This window comes from Ambystoma mexicanum, chromosome 8, assembly GCF_040938575.1.
Source record: "Ambystoma mexicanum isolate Mex_15411 chromosome 8, UKY_AmexF1_1, whole genome shotgun sequence".
NCBI classification, from domain to species: domain Eukaryota; kingdom Metazoa; phylum Chordata; class Amphibia; order Caudata; family Ambystomatidae; genus Ambystoma; species Ambystoma mexicanum.
Genome location: NC_090929.1, coordinates 582,525,761 through 582,548,125, shown reverse-complemented (window position 1 = coordinate 582,548,125; position 22,365 = coordinate 582,525,761). Strand labels below are relative to the sequence as shown.

General features: G+C 43.3%; 1 protein-coding gene across 8 annotated transcripts in view; it reads left to right on the top strand.

Moving 5' to 3' along the window:
• Positions 1-22,365, top strand: part of CHD5 (chromodomain helicase DNA binding protein 5) — a 2,731,226-nt gene that overhangs the window by 1,771,823 nt on the left and 937,038 nt on the right. For all 8 annotated transcript variants that reach the window (XM_069610277.1, XM_069610279.1, XM_069610280.1 and 5 more), the window contains one exon: positions 6,906-7,065. In XM_069610277.1, the coding sequence (XP_069466378.1) occupies positions 6,906-7,065 (160 nt within the window). The remainder of the gene's footprint in view (positions 1-6,905; positions 7,066-22,365) is intronic.

Genomic DNA, 22,365 nt, shown 5'->3' with positions numbered 1-22,365 from the left:
TTTATGGAGGGGGTGCACAAGGGAGTGCTTGAGGGAAGATGGAAAAGAACCAGTTGCAAGGAGTGGTTGCAGAGCTCAGCAAGAGCAGAGGCAAGAGAGGAGATCTTGTCCTTGATGGGTCCCGAAGAGCATGGGGCAACCTGTTTAATAATTGGTATTATGGAGGTATAAAGTGTGGACATGCTGTTGCGTTATGTATTCTGGTTATTTGTGCTTACCCGAACATCCTATTGGCATTGTGTACACATGAGGACTGTTTAGAGTGACAATGTGTGCATACTGGTCCATAATGATATTAGGGAATTGTTTTTGTCATATTATTTAAATTAGAAATAAGGGCTTTTTGGGCTTATCCAAATTGGTAATGTGTGTATACTAGAAATTATGCAAATCGCCAGTTAATGCTTTTCAAAGTTAACTGAAAATGGGACCTATACTTATATCAGTTTTATGGAAATTGGTAATATGGGTATACTGGAAAATTATGAAATGCTGGTGCCCTCTGGTATGCAACAATTTAAGGGCTAATAATGCAATCTGGGAAATGTGCTAACTAACGTGCCATCGGAACTGGTAATAAGGGCTTGCTGTTTTATTATGTAAAGTTGTAATGAATGCAATTAATGTAATGAAGGCATGCAGTAGGAGAACTGAAAATGTGGCCCTCTGGGAATATTCGAAACTAGTAATGTGGGTTATCGTAGACATTACATGAACTATTTATACAGCCCATAACACATGTGTTCAAAGCATGGGTTACAGCTAAAAGCTGCCAGCAATATTTGGTGTAAACCCCCAATAAATGCAGTAAAAATGGTCCGTTGTAATGAATGCATAATAGTAGCACTAGCATAGTAGCACTATGAAAACTGAAATTGGGGCATGTTGAGAATATTGGTAATTGGTAATGTGTGCTAAGATCATACCTTATTTTCATCCACAAAAAGATTACTTGTGCTTCCACACATTTAGAAAGCTAGAGATGGAGGTTGTTCTTCCTCCTTCTTAATGCCCACTGTTAGGCAGAATCCTGTGCAGTGCCCTTAGGGACCACTACACATAATTAAGACTACAGGTGGCAATACAAGTTTTACCTTTGGTACAAGCCTGTACTACTATGTCAGAGTGGTAGCAGTGGCGGAGCAGCCAGGCTTATCTCAAGAGTATATGAGCAGTAGCAGAGATTACACAAAGGGACCACAATTACTGTGACTCAAGCAAACACTGACTCAAGGTTTCAGGTAAAAAATATAAGTACATTTATTTTTAAACCATTCATTATAAACACAACACTTCTATTAAACTCAAATAAAAACCACACGTTAAATATACTACAACTAACCAATTCACTTTGTACAGTAATTCTCAAGGTAAGTACCCAGTGTTGAATGAACAGGTGTTACGAACAAAATAAATTACCATGAATACGATTGCGAACACTTTTTGACAGTTCGGTCTACTAAATAAACGCGTATCCGTGTCATGAAGTGCTACCGGGGCAAAAACACACTTAGCACCTGAGATACCCAGAGGGAGTTGGAGGCAAAAATCACAGGCAATATTTTGGTTAGGCAAACAGAATCGAGAAACACTCAGAGACAGGAGTTCAAAAGTCAAAGGGCCGGAGCCAGGGTCGAGAGACACCGGGGCCTGTTGCCGAAGATCACACAGTCCGACAGTTCACGATTCAACGTAGCCAAAAGTACTTCGATATTGTCAATGTTCGGAAGCAAAAGTTATAAGAAGGAGGGAAGACAAGGGCAAGCCTTGGAAATGAAGAAAAGGGATTCACCCAGTTTCCTCAAGTAGAACACAGTACCTTGTTCCAATGGTGCAGCTGGTGCCCTGGCAGTTGTTCCTGTTGGTTTCCCGCAGACCCACGATTCCTGGAGCTTCATTGTGAAGGAGGCCGCCTGAAGGGGGTCTGCACCACACAGGGATGAAGTCGGCACAGCGACGAGGAATAAAAGGTGCAGCGATTTCGACCAAGGAAGAGGATCCTCTGGCTGTGGAAGATGAGCTGGTTATCCCCACCAAGCTCAAGGGAAGAAGACTCCGGACTGGATCTTCTCTGAGTCGTTGAAGGGAAGATAGCTCAGGACTGCAGCAGGGCTCCAGCGGGACGGGGTAGTTGCAGCAGCCGTCGTTCTCTCTGCTTCTCTTCGGCTCCTTGTAGTTCCAGTGGCGACTCTCTATGACTTCTAGCCCAAGAGATCTGCCTTTTATGCGGTAAACCCCCATTGACACAGCCTGGCTCTCAATCACCCAGCAGGGGGATTGTCCAGCCCGGACAACTACCCTGGCCAATCATGACAAAGTGCGACTTGGGTTTCCTAGGATACCCTGTGCAGGGGGTGACTACACCCCTCCCTCACATTCAGCCCACCTAGACACCCAGGCGCCTTGGGGAGGGCTTCTGAGCAGAAGCCCGCCAAAAGACAGTGAACAAAGAAGGCAAACCTAGTTTGCCGTGCAAAGTAAAATACAAGAAGGACTTTAACAAAAAGAAATGGTGAATTAACCCAACCGGAGCCAAAAGAAAGACGATTTGGTCAAGCGGGTTTATGTTCGAGCCTAATATAATAACCAAGAACAGTACCACGTTTATCTAATATAATCGCGGTAGAAAAGTTAGGGTAGATACCACTGCCACCAGCCAAGTATAAATGTTAAAAGAGCGAAACAATGCTCTGGGAGGTACAGTTAAAAAGGATTACGAATTAACCCTTTCCAGTACTCCATGGAAGATGGGGTGTACTGGATCTGTGGTAGATTGACTAAATAAAGTTAATGGTAAGTTTACCCTTTTCTGGGGGTCGGTAGTCGCCTCAGAAATGGAGTCGAGGGAAGTCTCAAAGACAACCCTGTGTCACGGCACTGAAGGTGCTGTGTGACACACAAAAATAAGAGGGCTACTGAAGTGGTGTACTTCAGAGACCACAATCACAAAAACAGGTAGAAACACATAGCAAAACACAGGTAAGAGTGGGGGAAAAGCTCTCACTCTTACCAAGTGGAAAAAAATTAACTCCAGAAGTCCAGCAAAGCAAAGCTGCTGGGGGACTCACTAGGTGAGAGAAATTAGCCATAGATGAGAATTCTCCCTAACACCCACTTTGGGGGAATGTATCCCTTCCTCTGCAAAAAAACACAATCTATCCCATTTGCAAACTTCACAAAACTGGTTAGCTTCCATGTAACAGCATTAGAGCATTGTTGCCATAATGCCACTTGTGGCCAATGAGCGTGTTACAAACAATTGAACAGAACCTATTAACATAACATTTTTTTTGCGTACACACATTTTCTAAACTTTGACTGGAATAAAGATTTCATGGCCACAGAACTTGCACCTCCTGCATACATGTAATAAGTGGTGCCGCAGACACCTCTTTCTGTGACCAAGGAATTAATGTGGTTTGTGTGTCAATGCATGAATAGGCTGTCTTCTGTTATTATGTCAGTAGTGGCATTGCTTGCTGCATGCGGCAAAGATGCCCACGGGCTGTTGCGTGCTTTACAAATACGAATAAATAAATAAATAAATACATGGCCGGGTACTGCGCAAGCGGGTAGGCCAGAAGATTGCGATGGACCACGAAAGAAAAACAAACAGGGTAAGTAGTAAGAAGGGTAGTACATAGTATGGGGAGATGTGGTAGTTGGGGCAACAGATAAAATGTAGCGACCCGGGCATGATGGCAGGCGGGTGAAGGGTGGCCATGGAAAATCTGAATGCACACAAAGGATTCCACAGAAGATGGAACGAGGAGCTTCTGGGAGAAGGGGCAGGTCGAGCAGTGATCAAAGGGTGTTAAACAGAGGGGGGTGAATACTGACGATAGAGCCGATCCCAATAGCAGCTATGACCACACTCCAGATCACAAAACGTACACAAAAATAGACATGATGTAATCAACATAGAACTCTGTACCCGATAAATGCAACAGACAAAGTTAACAGCTGGTGAAAATGGGCCGTGTTTGGTGTATTTGATTGTTGCACATAGTTCACAGCTACAAGTCAATCCAGGGACTGAGTGCAGCTTTACACATGCATTAAACGTTGTCTGCAACTGAATAGTGTTGTCCATGTTTTGTGTATTTAAGTCACACTATTCTCAAATCGGCTTTGACCACAGTGGGGGATTCGCAACTTCTTACTCTATGGAGAAGTACTTATATTATGCAAAAAGAAGTTTGATAACACAAATTGCCTATCTAGATGGATATTCTGTCTGGCAGTCAATACCATTACATATTTTTCATTTTCATACCATTCCAATTTGACTGCCAGACAGGATATCCATTTAGATAGGCAATTTGTGTTATCAAACTTCTTTTTGCATAATATAAATAAGAAAATGGTGTATTTAAATGACACATTGTGCCCCTTGTGAAAACGACACATGTACTACACAGGATTCACAGTCAAATGCTGGGGGCTTTGTTGGTGTATCAAGGTGGAGTATAAACAGAGTGCACCTCCATAGGTCATCATATGTGCATGTCATACACATGCTGTTAATAATGGGCTACAGCCAAGGTATGAGACCCACGCGTGTGTATCTCAGTGGAGCACACTGTGATTGACATGTTATCTTACACACTAAACATTGGCTGTAGCTACGGTTCATGTTTGGTCTGCCAGATCATGCACGATGTGTAAAATACACATGCAGTAGATAGGGCAGCAGTTCAAGACTGTGGGTCATGTTTGGTTTTAAGATTGGTGTCCACAGGGAACCAAGATAGGGTATACCCTATGTGGTATAGAGGTTTGTACTAAAATATGGTTTTCAAACAAAGGCTCTGGTCATTGTTTGGTCAATCTGAGTAATACACATGTTGTGTATAGCACAGATACGTGTTAAACATCAAACTACCATAGCCTGTAAATCTGGTGAATCTAGCAGATACACACATCGGGTGTGACAGAATGTCATCTTTTAGGTTGGTGTAGTCTGTGCTTTTTTGTTTTTTTATTTTTATTTTATAAAATGATGCAGGGAATTCTGACTCCCAGCCTTTGGAGATTAATATAACACATAGGTAATAGGAATGTGACGCCAAGGCGTTTGTACAATAGGAATGTGAAGGTAAGGTGTTATACCAACTTTGTGTGCAGTACTTACTGCAGCCAGGAGTGTATTTATGTAAGGTGCATGTGCACAGGAAGTGTGCAAATGGTACACACCTAAATTAGGTAGCTTCTTCTACTTGGAAGTATTGGTATCTAGTCTATCCATCGAAATTAGTTTCCTCAAATTAAAATCCAATGATAATTATCCATTGAAATGCATTTCCATCGAAATGCATATTCATTTAATACATTTTGATGGATTTTGATGGATGGGTTGAGGAAAGAGCAAATTATAGGGAGCTGTCCAGTGCTGAAATATATCACAGATTTCAGCACTGGAAAAGGGTTAAATGTTTAAAGTGCAGTTTGGGAGGGAGGTTATGGGGAGAAGGACCCCTGGGGGTTGAGGGGTGATTGCCCCCCCAAATAAAAAATAAATATAATAAGTTATTAAGTTATAGGGAGCTGTCCAGTGCTGAAATATATTAAAGATGTCAGCACTGGACAAGCGTTACATTTTTAAAGTGGGGTTTGGGGAGGTTAGGGGGGAGGATCCCTGGGGTTTGAGGGTGGTTTGGGGGGACCCCCCAATAAACAATAAATGCCCCAAGTTACAGGGAGCTGTTCAGTGTTAAAAAGATAGATTTCAGCACTTGGACAGCTCCCTGTAACGTTATGTTTCATCGAATTTCCATGCAAAAAAATGTAAATTGTTTATATAACGAAACCTTATTCGATGAAAGTGTTTCGATGGATAAACACTTTGCACTTTATGTATGGGAATTCAATGAAATATTTTTCATTGGTTGAAATTCAATGGTACTTACCTTCAATGGTAAATATTCTATGGAAAGACCATAAACTGGAAGTATTTTGATTGTATATTTAAAGAGGGGGACATTGTGTTTAGTTAAGAAATGCATAGATCAGTACAAGTTCTAGTCAAGGCAATTTCACGAGTGAGTGCCTTGCAATAGATTTGTCAAGGGTAAACTAGACCAGGTGATGTTAGTGGTGAGGTAGAAGAGGAACCAGGGACAATCCAAACAGACAGAGGTAATACCAGGGATAGTTAAAAGGGGATATCACTCAGTGTTTAATGTTGGCAAGGGAGGAGGAGTTCTTTGTTTCTGTGTGTACGAAGTAATTTGGTAACTTGTGACACTTTCAGTCTTGTAATATATGATGCCAATGGTGATATGATATTTGATGTCATCATTAATGCCAAAGTCATTCAAACGATTATGTAATTTGTAAAGTCATCTGTGATGTTATGAGTATTGGATTTATTTGAAGATGTAAGGTACCTTAACAAACAAATGTTGGGACTTTTTAGGTTTTGCAACATTGTGTTCCTTCCACTAATGTTCTTTTAATGGATTATACATTATTTTAATTAAGGCAACAGGGTCATTCTTCTTGGTAGGGAAGGCTAATGTCTACCAGCTTACATTGGATATTTAAAAATATTAATTATCTTTTGTGTGTTATTATCCGTGATGTCCTAACAGTCCCCATTCACTACTTTCAGCTCCACACCCGCCACCACCAGGCTGTTTAATGCATTACTGCCATAGCATAACTTTATAAAGGTTTGTAAAGCGACCAATAATGGAACTCTTCAACCAAAAATATATCCTTTGTACATTGCTTTTTTGGAGAGGCACTTTTCATTTTCAATAATGAAATCATAAATATAGAATTCTTAGCATGTCTCACTTCACATACTCTAGTAACTACCAAAAACTATTTTCTAGCGAAATAAAATGATATTTGATGCCAAAATGATTTGAGAATATGCCTCGTCTTGATTCTCCCATCAGGTGCAAGAGTTTGATCATGTCAATGGGAAATATAGCACCCCGGACATGATTCCTGAAGAACCGGAGAGCAAAAAATCCAGCGAGATAGCCTCCTCCGACCCTAATACTCCTGTTCCAGCCAGCCCCACACCAGCTCATACTGGAACAGCTGCCTTGCCAGGTACAGAACATGTGTTACCTTAATGAAATGACGGTCTTTGAAATCTGAACAGCTGTGCCGAGAATCATTAACCTAATTGCATGCCGATTTAAATTTCATGATGACTTTATCTCCACCATCTATTATACAAAGTTTCATGGGACACACCTGGTGAGTCAAAAGAGTTGTATGTATGTACCTGAGGCTGAAAGGTGCACATAGGGACAAGTAATATTGGTTACATATGGGATAACAGAACTCCAACTGCACAGAAGTATAGAATGCAAAGGAGACTGCATGCAATCTGACAATAAAAACCCAAAGATGACTTTTAGTTAAAAGCGGGTGGTGACATTATATCGTGCTTGTTGAACACTCTGCGTCTGCACGCTATATCTGTTGTTGAAGGAATGGTCGTCAGGTTGGTAAAGGAAAGCACCCCTTTGTTACCAGTCCAAGCAAAGCAAGGGCGCCTAATGAACGGTGGTGGACTTTAACATGTCGATTTACACCACGTTTGCGGAATAGGGCTACTACCACCTAAGCCACTCTCCCTGATGCTTTATTTTCAATCTCAGGTACACACTTGGACTTTGAGAGGGAGAGGAGGGAGAACAGGATTTCCACAGTAAAAAAAAAACTTCTCACATGAAAAATTCACCTTTCTTTTGCCATTGCGGTAGAAACTCCAACTGTGGGCCCCATTCTGAGCTCGGGGTAAAGTTAGTGTAGTAAGGCGACATTCTCCCCTCCAGTTTTCAACACCACTATTCGAAAGTAGGTCGTTAGATTGGAGGGGAGATGTGTTTTCCATCTATAAAATCTGTCTTCATGAGGCGCTCGTGTGCACCAGTTATAATGGGAGCATTTCTTCAGATCATTCAGCAACAAGACCACTCAGCAGGCAACACATGGCACTCAATATGTACCATACCTAACCAGTGACACCACATTAAGGTACAGAGGCCAGAATAGCATTTTAAAAGCAATTTTATATTCCAACACATGAAAAACAGATCTTAACTAACGGCCATTCTTTCTGATGTGTTGGCTAAGAACAGTGGTGGCTGCAGCGTTTTTAATCTGCAAGTGGCATGATAGGCTAAAGTATCTCGCCATTTTCTTACCATTACTGGAAATGCTCCTGTGTTTTGATACTGAGGCCCTCCAGCTATCTTGGTTCCATGTAATAATGTCGCATGTACATTGTCAATAGCGTCTCCTGGGTCTACATCCATATCAGTGTCTTACTAGAGTAGAGTCAGTGGAGACACAAAGGGGTCATTGCTGTAATCAGTGAATCAGTGTGTTGTTGTGTTCCCTCTAGCACGTCTGTGCCTTCTGCCTGCTGTGGCTGGAGGAGTTGCAACATCTAATCAGACAGGAGAACAGCCTTCTGAGCAGCAGCTGTATGTGTTGACTCTATGGTGGGTGCAATGGCAGCACTCTTGCAGGGCTATTTCTACCCGGCAGTGAACTATACTCATGCTTCTTTAATGTGGCTGTGGTTCCTGTTTTAGAGGGAGTGGTGGTGGTCCATGCAGCGACCGTAGCAGTGGCGGTGGTGGTCCCTGCAGGGGTTGTAGCAGTGGTGGTGTTCCATGCAGTGGTTCTATCATTGATGGTTTGCACAAAAGAAGGACCAGTCACAGAACAGGCTGACGGCCTAGTAGTGGAAGGTATGGTGGTTGACCTGCACGTGGAGACATTGGGCCTCATTCAGAGGTTGGTGGTAGTCATGGTGCTATTTGCGCCATGACTGCCACCAATAACGGGTCCGGCACCAGTCTAGTTCAATGGGGACTTACCGGTGTAGTCCGACCTTTGCGGGACCGGTTAGTTCCCATTGAAAATGCCATTCCCCATTGACAATGGGGAGGGCGCAAATAACGGGCTCACGTATGTCAAGCCCGTTATTTGCGCCCTGGTCCTTAACGGGTCTCGTCCATAGCGCCATGTCAGACTTGGCGTTAAAGGAGGGACCCGCTAAGCGACCTTGTAGTAGGGCGGTAAGGGATTACCGGCACTGGTCTCTTTACCGGTGCCCGGTATCCCTCACCGCCCTACTCGGAATGAGGCCCAATTGTCACAAGTGTGAGGGATTGGTGACCCGTCCTCCCCTTGATAGATGAGTCAATGTGTGGGTCTCCTGTGAGAGAAAAGTCAGTTACCCACTGCACAGAGATGAAAGCCATGATGCTTATGGATGTTGGCATATGGGATGTGGTTATGACTTGTGTTTATGATGTGGGACATGAAATCCCGCTCCATCCTGGTGGAGTCTATGTAAACCTATCTTGCATGGAAATCTCTGCCTTCTGGTGTAGCTTGAACCAAATATGCAAGAGCAGTCAGATGCTCGATCCAGGGCATGGCCGGATCGAGCATCTGACTGTATTGTGGGCTGCTTCAGCTGAACAAGGGTTACATTGACTTACGTGTACAGCCATGTATTTTCATACGCGTAGCTGCGCATAATGACACTACACATTTATAAGGTGCGTGTCACTATATGCAATTGCACACTGCTCCTCTACCCACGATAATTGGCTAATGCCATGTGGTACCAAGCACGTCCTAGCCCCCAGCTATGTGTGAATGCCTTTGCACTTTCCGGCCACTGATTCCAGCAACATTTCTTGTGTGAAATCTTACACTACATGATGGTTACCATGTCCCTGACATGTCCCCTATTGGGTGTGTTCTGCATGAGGCACTCTAATGTAGGGGACTGCTGTGAGGTATGGGAAAAAGCATGTTACCAGCTGTAGCCTTTACTGATCCCATTTAAGTGGACTTGTGTACTGTCACCATTTCAGGGTTGCCCCATGTAGTTCCAGTTGTGCCAGACCAATTGAACACTCATGTAATGCACAGGGATGAAGAGAGAGAGAAAGAGAGAGTGCGTGCGTGCGTGCGCGTGTGTGTGTGTATAGTCCGATTCCTGAGGTGGTTGGGAGGTCCGAAGTCCCGGGCACTTTCTCTTTCCTTTGCTTATGTATCAGGAGCCCCACTGTGCCAATTCCAATGGCCATCATGTCTATCTTGTGCTAGAACACAAATGCTCTGACCCGCCCACATGGTTGGCTCCACCACTTATGGACATTAATTCCTGAAGGTGGGTGTGATGCCACGGGAGACACCTTCTTGGCAACCATGTCTCCTAGCTGTGTAGGGGAAATTAAGGATGCAAATGAAAACCCGCATTTGAAAATACATGTATGAACTGCATCGTGCTCAAAGCATTTGAAATAAACCAATGTGAGGAAATGTTGTTATGTCAGCAGACCAGCTAAAACAAAAGTGTGCATATTCATAATCAATATCAAAGGTCCAAAAAGGAATCTTTTGAGTTACATGGATGAATACACCAATTTGTATTACATGGAGAGGAGTCAATCTGGGATAACAAGCACAGCGTTTTACAAAAAATTAAAAATGTGAATTGAGTCCTACATTATTTCTGCTTTCCTCTTGAAACCCACAGAGACTTGAAGTGTAGATTTATATTCATGGGGGCCCTGATTGCAAAAATGTTATACTGCCCCTGATTAAAGAACAACCTAAAACATGGAAATGTGAAAAGAAGTTACTTTAAATGACACATTTGAGAATGAAAACACCAGCTTTGGGCTAGACGGCGGTAAAATCATGTTTTATCTGACTCCAGCCACAGTGTTGGGGAGATGTTTCCCATGGAAATAAAATCCAGGCCTTTAAGGCTGGGCTATGAACTTTATGATGCTGCCTGTATACACCGAACGACTAAATGTACTCTTTATTCTCAAAAGACAGGCCTTGGGAGGAAAACAAATGCTGCTCATTAATACTCCCCTTTTGTCACTGGTTCTAACCAAAAATTCCCTAAACACACAAGAATATATGCTGAGAAGTGACCTGTGTACTGTCACTATTTGAGTTTCATGTTGCTGGTTGCCCCATGTAGTTGCAGTGGTGCCAGACCAATTACACATTCATGTAACAGACAATTTATGATGGACGAGGATGAGCTGCATGCGTGTGTGTTTACCTACCAGCACTTGAAAATAATCCTTCGCCCACGACTTCAGTTCCGATTCCTGAGGTGGTTGCGGGGTCCAAAGACCTGGGCACTTTCTCCTCCCATTGCCTATGGACCCGGGTCTCCGCGGCACCAATACCAGTGGCCATCATGTCCATCCTGTGCCAGGACACAAGTGTTCTGACCCACCCGCATAGGTTGTTCCACCGCTTATGGACGTCAACTCCTGAAGGTTGGTGAAATCCCACCGGAGACACTTTCTTGGCAACGCTGTCCCATAGCTGTGTAGGGGAAATTAAGGATGCAAATGAAAATCCTCATTTAAAAATAAATATATGAACGGCATCATGCGCAAAGCATTTGAAATAAATACATGTGAGGAAATGTGATGTCAGCATACCTAATACAAAAAAGTGTAAATGTTCATAGTCAAAGGCAATGTCTAAAAATGAATCTGTTCAGTTACATGAAAGAATACAACAATCTGTATTACATGGAGAAGATTCAATCTGAGATAAAAAGCATTGTATTTTACAGAAAATTAAAAAAACGAAATTGAGGCCTACATTATTTCTGCTTTCCTCATGAAACCTAGAGAGACATGAAGTGTAGATTTGTATTCATGGGGTCCTGATTGCAAACATGTTACAATGTCCCTGATTAAAGACCAACATAAAATATGGAAATGCGAAAAGAAGTTACTTTAAATGCTACATTTGTGAATGAAAACAGAACTTTGGGCTGGACGGCAAAATTATATTTTATCTGGCTCCAACCAGAGGTTTTCCTGTGGAAATGAAACCCAGGATCTGAAACTGGGCTATCAACTTTATGGCACTGCCTGGATACACCGAAGGACCAAATGTACTTTTTATTCTCAAAAAACAGTGCTTGCGAGAAAAACAAAGGCTACTTATTAATAACCTCCTTTTGTCACTGGGTTTAACCAACAATTCCCTAAAACTCCAAGAATACATCCTGGGGAGTGGGCTCACATGGTATCTCCCCCAATTAATCAGCAACTTTCATCAAACAGTTCTTCCATTAAGGATGCAATTCACGCTTTCTCAGACTTGAAGTCTGCCATTTATGACAGTCAGCTCGCATAATCACTCTGAGCAACTGAACTTCAAAGAACATTCTTACAAAGAGTTCAATGACAACCACCTTCTCAGGCATCATATAAATTATCAGGTGAATGTAAAAAGAAATGTGTTGATATTTGTTAACTTTGCAAAATTATAAAAATGTAGATATTGTCATGCAAAAACATTGCTCATCAGAGATTAACATATATTAGAATCTGTGCTGGCTAGGCTGATTTTCTGAGATGAGAATAACATATTTATGTGAAATAAATATGTGAGATGAGAATAGAATATTTATTTGAAAGTATGAGAGAATAAAAAGCAAAAATTGTCACACGCACACCACATGTCATGTCGAAATGAGACTAACATCACTTGATTAACCTGAGTGAGAGCAAGCTGGAAAACAAATGAGTAACTTAATCACATGTGAGGAACATATTGTTTAAGAAAATCACAATTGTTTAATGTGGAAATCTTCAAGAGAACATCACCAGTGAAACTGGGTTATAATACCACTCCCATTGGACTGCTCTCTTCAGTAATATTCTCAATGAGTCAATGAGTACAAAGGGAAATAGACAGGTGCAAGAGGGAAACCAGGCAGTGAAGGGGAGCTGACCCATCTTGCTGACTGATGCCCACCAGTTACAAGAAGGGCAGAATTGAACCACTCCTTGAGATGGTACCCACCTGTCAGTAAGACACATTCCTATATAAGGATAATGCCAAGGAAAAATATAATTCTGTGAGGAGGTATACTGTAAAGGGAAATAGATTACATCCCTGCCCTTCTTATTTGTGAAAGAACTGAAGGGGGTATATCAATCGACTGTACCTCCTGGGAAATTAGTACATATTCCAGAAGTGCAAGTGGTTCTAGAAACATTGGGTTTGATAAAATACATGGTTTGTATATTGGGAGATCCCTGACTTCTGTGGAATGGCCAAGTACAGAATGGGAGCCATATAATATCGTACGTTGCACATGCTAAAAAAGAATGTAATTGAAGTTATTCCCTGGTTATATCACTGAGCTGGGTCCTATTGAAAAATGGCAAATGTGTATATTTACACATGTAAAAGATCCCCACAGACCGGCTGAGACCTGCAAACAGTCCAACGGTTTTTATTACTAATAACACAGGAGGTATGGAATGGTCTTTTACAACAAAGATGCAAAGGCAGAATGTTTGATTGGTATGGGGTATCAGTTGGTCCAGGGGCTTTGGGACAATTTCCACTAGAAATTATCCTCTCTATCTTGTCTCCGTTGGGATGCCCACCCTAGCCCTGGAGTCTGTAACCCTGAGTTAGTGCTGTAGACTAGTGACCCATGCTGTCTACATTTTGGCTCTTATGCTAGGGTGGTTTCCCTAAATGCAGACTCACTGTCTCCTCCAAGGACTCTCCAGATATCACTACTCCAGTCACGCACACTCTCACCTTGCCCTTCTACTCTGCCTCTTACTTCTCTCTTCTCAGAGCCTCCACACCATCCTCCTGTCCCTCCGATGTTTCACTCTGCCTTCCTCATGCCTCCATCCTTCGATGTTAATTATTTTCTTTCTCCTCCCAATCTACTACTACCCATCCTCCAACTCCACTAATGCTCCTACTCCAACTCCTCTTCTTCCAATGACTACTATCCTCCTCCTACAACTCCTTCTACTAATACTACAACTCCTCTGACTACTACCACAACACCTCCTCTCACTATTAGCACTACACCACCTCTCACTACCACACCCTTTCACTACTGCTCTCCTCCTTCATCTACTATTATACTCCTTCTACTACTACCCTCCTCCTTCCACTACTATTTCCCTCCCTCCCTACCAAAAACCTTCCTTTCATCCAGTTGCATTCACTTCATATCCACTATTTACATTAACTTCTACCACCCGCCACACAAACACACACAATCACTCTGCTGTACCCTTGCACTCACTTCACCAATGCCCCACCTTTGTTCAATATGCCCCCACACTCCTTTGTGCCTTCCTTCCTCCTGCTGATCTCTTGGTCCACCTCCACTCTACTGCTGACCTCACCCGGAAAACCTACACTTTTCTGTCTCCTGTTTAAGTTTCCCTCTCTCTGTCCTGATTGGCCAGTTTGTCCTAGCCAAATCTGAGCTATCGTCCAGTCCTGGGAGCTGTCTGTACCAGGGGATGTATTTACGGGGGGTAAGCCCCGTACTGAAGGTGTTATATTCATTAAATAGGGGGCCACGCCCCAGCCATTTTCTCTGCGCTGGAGCCACCACGGATCAACCATGTTGGGTATGCCAGTTCAATGTCCCACTCCGTGTCAGGGTTTGCATGGCAGTCATTCTCCCCAGCAAGTATAGTTTCTAGAGAGGGTTTGGCTCCTCTTTTATTTCCCTTGTGGTCTAGGACTGACCACATGATGGAGAATCCGTCTGAGTGCAGAAGCGATATAGTAATTGGTGGATGTTTGTGTATATCCTGCAACACTGCTCTCTCTTTCCCGGGCTATTTCCCCTGTAGGACACTAGATTCACTGGTCTCTGTTGCGGCCATGGAGCGTTGGTTGGGGTTCGGCGCTCAGCTGCTCCTCTGATTACGAGGTTCTAAAAAAGATGGAAAGAGACTGGCAAGCAGCTTGAGTTAGAGGCATGGAGTAAGACAAATATGTACTGCGACCATATATGCTGGCATCAGGGGAAGAGGTAAGGTTGCCCCAGTTGACTTCCCCTCAGAGCCGGGTGCTGGGTTGCTTTGTGGTGAACCTCCACCATACCCTCCTGACAAGGCCAGAATACTGGCCTTGTCACACAATTGAATGCAATAGAAACACAATTGAAGGGTACCTAGAAAACATATCCGTTAAATATATGTTTTTTTCTTTTTGCAAGTGATTTACATGCAGGAATGTCAAGTAGCCTGTCTTTAAACTGAGTTTTCCTAAATGCTGTTTGAAAGACTGACTTTTCCTATTGAGTAGGGGGACTTGTTTATTTTCAATAAATAAAAAATAGAGAGACTCAAATAGGCAGTGATGTTCTGATTTAATTTATTTTCTGTAAAATGAAATATTTGTCCTGCATTCTCATTCACTTTTCAATGTGTGGTAAATTTGCTCTCAGGATAAGGCAATGTACCTTTGGTGATATCTGTGCTTTGACAATCCAACAAACCAGTATATGATCATTCTTTATTGTAGCAATCATTGACATTAAGATTTCATAGAAAATGGAAAAGGTGTACACTTATATTTAAAATTGATTAGAATTTGTCTGTTTCATTAATTAACAGACGTGTGCAAACCTGTGTGTTTATTGTCCCAAAAGGGGAGGGAGGTGTAGGAAATCAATACTGTTAATTTGGTGTGTCTCAGAAAATTGTGCGTGCCTGATTTGGAGTGGGTAGAAACTTCCCCCAAACCAGATGTCATCCAATTTAAACACCCTACAGCTGATTTTTCTTTCCAGCTGAAGTTTTCTGCGCCATTACTCCCAAAAGGTGTTGGCCCTCCTTTAAGTACACCATCTTCAGAAAACGTTATTGTCCTGACACTGGAGTCACCCCCTGAATCTCCTGGCCACCTTTTCTACTCACCTTACATGGATGGCACTCTCCTGAGCTGGATAGCAATGTATTGGAATCTTAAAATGGCAGCGAAGGAGGACGTCGTCATGGATCAGATGGAAAATGACTTTTTAATGTCAGTCTCCTGTCAGTAACTGTATTTATAGTGTTTTCTCAGACAGTAATGGCATTCTGAATACCGTTAAGGCTGACTTGGTGCTATTCTGTGAATACGGTCAGTGGACCACATTCTCCTCCGACAAAGGTGGTATCCATTTTTGGTGGAATTCTTCTAACGGAATGCCACCAAACTTTGAATGAGCCCCTTCTGACAGATGCCTGGATGTTAAAGGCTCCCCCTCCAGGAGCTCTGTCCATTAAAATGTGAAAGCTGAGACTAAGTTCTTCAAATTCTGGGTGAGCTTGAAGATATTATTGAAACCAAAATGATAAGTCTGGCAGGCCGTAACAATTGGTAACAGCCCATTATGCCAGCTAATAGGCCCAAGTGCAGTGAGGGCCCTTAACATGGGTGGAATGTCATTACCATCTGGCACGGTCCACCAAACTATTAGCACCACAGACCAATGTTTGGAGTCCCAAGTGCAACCAGAAAAGTGATGGGTGGAATGTTTTGAATCAATCTGAACCACTGGCACTGCTCTGGACAACCTTCCACACCACTATATTTTAGCCTGTCTGCGCCATTGCAAAAGGGGTCCAACCATATGCAAATCAGTCAGGCACTGCCACCAATGGGAGCAACCCAGCCCAAACTGCCAGGCCAGGTCACTGCTGCACGGAAACACAAGCAACCTCAGACATCTTTCGGCCTTGTTGGGCCTCATCAGTGAGTTGCAACTTGGTTGCCTATGGTGCAGCGAGCAAGGGACCCCCGTCTGGGCATACCCTCTCTCATATAAGGAGGCAAACTGAAACCAAAAAAGTGATGGGTGGAAGGTGCCTCTTTTTCAGGAAAAATCATAGTTGGTGTAGAGCAAGTGACTAGTAAGTTTTCTATAAAAGGTTACAACTAATGAAGCTGCTATAGAAATGGCAAATGGGCTGCCTGGGAGGATCCTGCCTTACATTTCAATTGCATCCATGCCAAAGGGCTCTGGAGCTAATGGTGGCAAGAGAGTAAAGAACAGTAAGCACAGTCCTGGGCTAGAGGTTAAACAGGTGCGGGACAGAGTGAACAGAGTGAGGGGCTGTGGTAAATGCTAGAGTGAGGCAGGGGGTGAGAAGTTGAGCGGCTGACCAGGCTGCTGTTCAGTATGAGTAGGTCATGTTAGTGATTCAAGCAGTCTGATTGGCTTTGTGGACAAAGCCTCATGCTAATATTGATATTGACTCACCCTGGATTATGATCAACTTGGGCCTTTACCACTGGGCTGAAACATTCTTCACATTTGTCCACCGAAAAAAAGAAATGAAAAACTATAGGAGTGGCACTAGGTTATTCTGGAATTTTTTTTATGTCTCAGGATCATTAAGGCATGTCTCAATAATGTTGAACTATTTGCCACAGATTAAACGTTTACTCTTCTCATTAGGATGTAACTCCCTACATACATCTACCAGCCCATATATAAGCACGTCACGCACCCGCTCCCCCCAGATGGCCACAGCTGCCTGCAAAAGGTACCTTGATCCACTGGAGGATCAATAGGCCACAGCATCTAATATGGTGTTCCCATCTCATATGGGAGTCGTGCACTGAGTCTTTGGGAGTGGTTTGCAACTCGGAAGCAGTCTTTCGGCAGTTACAGTTGCTGTGTTCCTGGCGGAATGCGGAGCCACACCATCAATATCCCTGCCTAATGCGTAGCGTACGCAGAGTTGATTGCTGAGTCTTTGGCAGTCGTTTTCCACTCAGAAGCAGTCTTTCTGCAGTTACAGTTGCTGTGTACCTGGCGGAATGCGGAGCCACACCATCAATATCCCTGCCTACTGCGTAGCGTACGCAGAGTTGATTGCTTAGTCTTTGGCAGTCGTTTTCCATTCAGAAGCAGTCTTTCTGCAGTTACAGTTGCTGTGTACCTGGTGGAATGCAGAGCCTCACCATCAAAATCCCTGCCTAACGCAGAGAGTACGCGGGGCCATGTGCTGAGACTTTGGGAGTCGTTTTCAACTCGGAAGCAGTCTTTCTGCAGTTACAGTTGCTGTGTACCTGGCGGAATGCGGAGCCACACCATCAATATCCCTGCCTACTGCGTAGCGTACGCAGAGTTGATTGCTTAGTCTTTGGCAGTCGTTTTCCATTCAGAAGCAGTCTTTCTGCAGTTACAGTTGCTGTGTACCTGGCGGAAGGCAGAGCCTCACCATCAAAATCCCTGCCTAGCGTGGAGCATACGCAGAGCAGTGCACTGAGTCTTTGGGAGTCTTTGGGAATCGACAGAGATAGGAGGGTGTCCTTCCTTGGTGGCTCTGCCACAACTGCTTATCCGCCTGCACTGTTGATTAGGACAACAGATATAAAAAAAAAGAACTCTTGGACTGACTAACACGAGTCCTGGTGGTGAGTACCTCTGATTTATACTAAAAGTGCCACCCATCACTCGGTGGCTATTAACTCTGCATAGGAGTGCAACCCTGAGTGAGTCTTGACTAACTCTATAGTGAAGTGTGCACACAGAGTTGCTGTTGGTGGTAAAAGGAGAACATGTTTGGCCTCAGAAGTCTCTCCAAACATAGTAATCGATCACTCCATGAGCAGAAGCTCGAGATGGCTACAGAGATGCCCCTCCCCAACTCACAACTGGCCAGTGTAGGAAGGTCACTAATAGGTGTTCCAGTCGTCAAAGTAGAGTACTCGGACTCCTCCGCATTGGAGACGGCAATGGGCTCATTACAGAACAATATAGGTCGTTCTCACTTAAATGGGGGTGTTTATCTCATGGAAACAGGGATGAGGATTCAGATTCTAGCTCAGAAGGCGAATAAAGTATGGCAGAACAGAGTCAAAAAAAGTGTGCACAAACAACGTGGACACTTCTCTCCCACGTTCTATTCAGACTCAACGGAGGATGAGCAAGAGGGTGATTCAAGTACCTCTTATGCGTCAACCTCATTTACAGCTTCCAGACGTAGCTCATATTCCCCATCTACACACCAAACAACATCAAATTATGCACAAGCACTTATCGCACTAGCCTCGATTAACCAGGTGAGGTGGGCTTTACGATGAAATTATGAGTATGCTCAAACTCAACTTCTTTAAGCCTGATTATAACCAAACTAGATGGCATAATGGCAAAGAGTTCGACAGACACACAGCTACCCCTACCATGTCTGAGTACTCCCTTGGTGACCTCAGATCTATCCCAAGCAGTGGCCATTATAGAACAAGAAGCCGGAGCAAAACCCTGAAATAAGCCAAATGAAGACTTCACACGCGTCTGCTTCACAGAAAACTGGGCAGCTCAGAACAGCAAGGAGGGAGGCCCTGAGACCTTGGGGCAGGCCTGTATAACATTACAAAAGGACTAGCCATTGGACTTGGGGAAAAGATCTTGTAACCAGAGGAAAAATAGAGTGAAAAGGGGAAAGGGAAAACAGACTGCAAGTTCAGATGAAGCTGAGAACTCCTCCAGGAACCACACTATACCTGAACTACTTGCACTCCATAAAAATAAGAGGACAGTGCCTGCATTGGTGGTTCAAAGTAATCACCAGCAAGTGACTATTATTGGGTCCGAAGAGGAAGCAACAAATCTAGACAGATCGGCTTCTAACAACAATCCGGATTTCAATAGATGTCCAACAGCAGTAAGTCTACTGGTCCCGGCTCAGCCTTATCAACTTGTTCCTACTATGAAATCAACGTCTACAATAATCAACAGTTTCCTGAATATCGAAATTCCATCCCCGAACAGCAAAAAACAGGAACATTTCCCCACGGCCATTGAGGCAGGCAAAGGACTTACCGCCAACGGTAAAGTCCACTCAGACAGATGAGGAGCACAAACCACAAGAGGTAGAATCGAACACCAAGGGAATGGGCCAGCAATATGATGATCCTTTAAAGAGAGCCCAACCTTCTTATAATAAGGATGAAACATGTAGAGCGAAATTTGGAGGTTTTGAGACTACTGACACCTCTGATATTTTGGGCGTGAGAAGGAAAACAACCTCACTTCAGGGAATGCCCATCCGTCCGCCAAGGCAGGCCATGAGTGAGCACCTGGATGAGAGAACAGTGGTATTGAATCCACCCTTATCGGAGAGATCTCAGCGAAATGGCTTGCATAATGCAGAAAAATCAACGGAAGGGCTTTGGTGGGACTCGATTGATATAAATGGGGCTCAGTTCATTTACAACAAAGTTTGCAAGTCGAGGAATGATCAGACACATTTCCCTGGCAACAAATGGTCTTGTCCAGCACTCTCAGTATTGATGTGTGCCAAAGGCAGCAACGGGCATGGTGATAAAAAATCAGGAACCGTAAAGAATTCTCAATCGATCCATAAGCAGGTTCCAACCTGAGTGGAAGTTGGAATTCAACAAAGTCAAGACAAAAACAGAGCACGCTACCATCTTCTTCTGGAAGGCAACCTGTTCAGAGAGAGAGGTCTGGTCTTAAATAGCTCTGCAGTACTGTCGTTGTTTTCGGAAAGCCTCCATCTGAGTATGATCTCGACCAGAGACATTAACAGTGTGGAGTTCCCGGAAGGTGGTCGAACTGATAAAGTGGTGTTGGGACTTGACTCAAGAGTGGTGTACGATTTTATCTTGAGGGAGGCTCAAGTCCTGCGCCAGAATGGCTTCAACATTACTACACTTGAAATGGATTATGATCACCAAAACCGGGAGGTTGATAAGCAGAACAAAAAGTATTTGCCTCAGGTCCAAAATTATTCGTCCCAAATCACACGCTCTTTTGCTACTGGTCAAGGAGGTAATTCAACTTTTACTTGTTGGGGAGAGGAGGCAAGAGGAAGAAACCGAGAAGATAGGTAATGGGTTTGCCGCAGCTCTAAATTTCACTTGAGATGTTGACCAGTTTGTGCCAGGCTCTAGCTCCTCACCCGCTCAATTAAGCCTCATGGAATCCTAGAGGTCACTCTAAGCTCTTCACAAGCATAGAAATAGGTCTAATGTTGCGAAGTTCAGAAATAATATGCCTGCAAGTGACCTGGCTGACGGATTACCCCGCAATGGATCGGTTTATCGTAGCCACACAATTGGCAAAAAAGGGCCCGAGTGGGAGACCGAAGAGGGGACTTCTAACAATGATCAAATCACATAAAGCTTGTGAGGAGTTTAGAAACCATAACAGGAATACAGGCGAAGGAGTGGGAAGGAATAAAAGGGGGTGGTGACTTTTCACTTCTTGTCTGTAACAGCTATTGGCATGAGGGTGTGAGTCAAATAGACATGTTTCAGCAAACCCTCATTGATCTCATAATTAACTGGAGGGTAAACAACAGAGAAGGTCACGTAATTGTTCTTGGAGACCTTAATTCTGACTGTTATGGTGCAGAGGAAGAAGCATACTCTTTAAGGGTACCATTGTTGGGGGGAAATGGCCATATGTGCTGCTGTAGGCACACCAGAGAATGGCACTAAGTGGAAAAATTGTCTCAATAGTGTGGGTCGGCATTTTCTAAAATCAGCCTTGGACTATATATACTTAGACCAGTATTTGTTGTCCATAGCTAGCGATTGTGAAATAATCCACACAAACCGGAGTAATCACTGCTTGCTGTAAGTTGTACTTAAGTGTCTGCATAGTAATGAAAGATCATATTATAGTGTAGACCTTGAGCCTAATTGTGGTAACAACCGAATAGTGTTGAACCAACATAGAACAGACACGATGAATAATGCTATTGAAGGGATCACCGAAACTTCAAGTTATAAACGGAAATTACAGGCCTTTACTTGTGACAATTTCTCCAATTTTGTGCGTGATACTATCAGTACGGTTGCGGGTAATGATAATAGTAAAGGGAAAGTGAATAATCATACCCATAATAAATCTTGCACGTATGACGAGACTGTTGCCACAAAAAAAAGGGAGATGAGACAAGCCATTCGGAAAATAAAGAGAGAAGGGGCCATGAACCACGATCCAGCTACAAGTATTAAGAAGATTAAACAAAAATACAGAAACTGGATAAGAAACCATCATGCTCACCTGGTACAGGTTGACTCAGAAGCAGTGATGACGTTCCTACAAAGTAAGGACTCCCGCTCATTCTGGGCAAGGATGAATGACCAATGACCGTAAACAGGGTTTCGGACAAAACATAATGAATTCAGTATCTGAGGAAGATTGGGTAGCCCACTTTAATCTCCTTTATGGGGCTTTGGGTCTGAAATTAATTTACTAAGACCTAAAATAGTTGAAGTAAACGATTTGGTGGGACCTATGGATTTTAAAATGGAAGAAGTTTTAGAAGCATCAATAAAGCTAGTAACTCGAGAGCACCTGGGCCTCACAAAACATCAAATATGTTATTTAAAGGCTCACCCTTGAAATGGGCGTGTATCCCGAAGATCTTGTTTGATGACATCTTGAGGACGGGCTACTTTCCCCCAACCTGGAGTACTGCTTATATAATATAATTCCAATTTTTAAAAAGGGCAGCAGAAGTAAACCAACAAACTATCGCCCGATCTCAATTTTGGATTCGGATTGCAACATTTTTG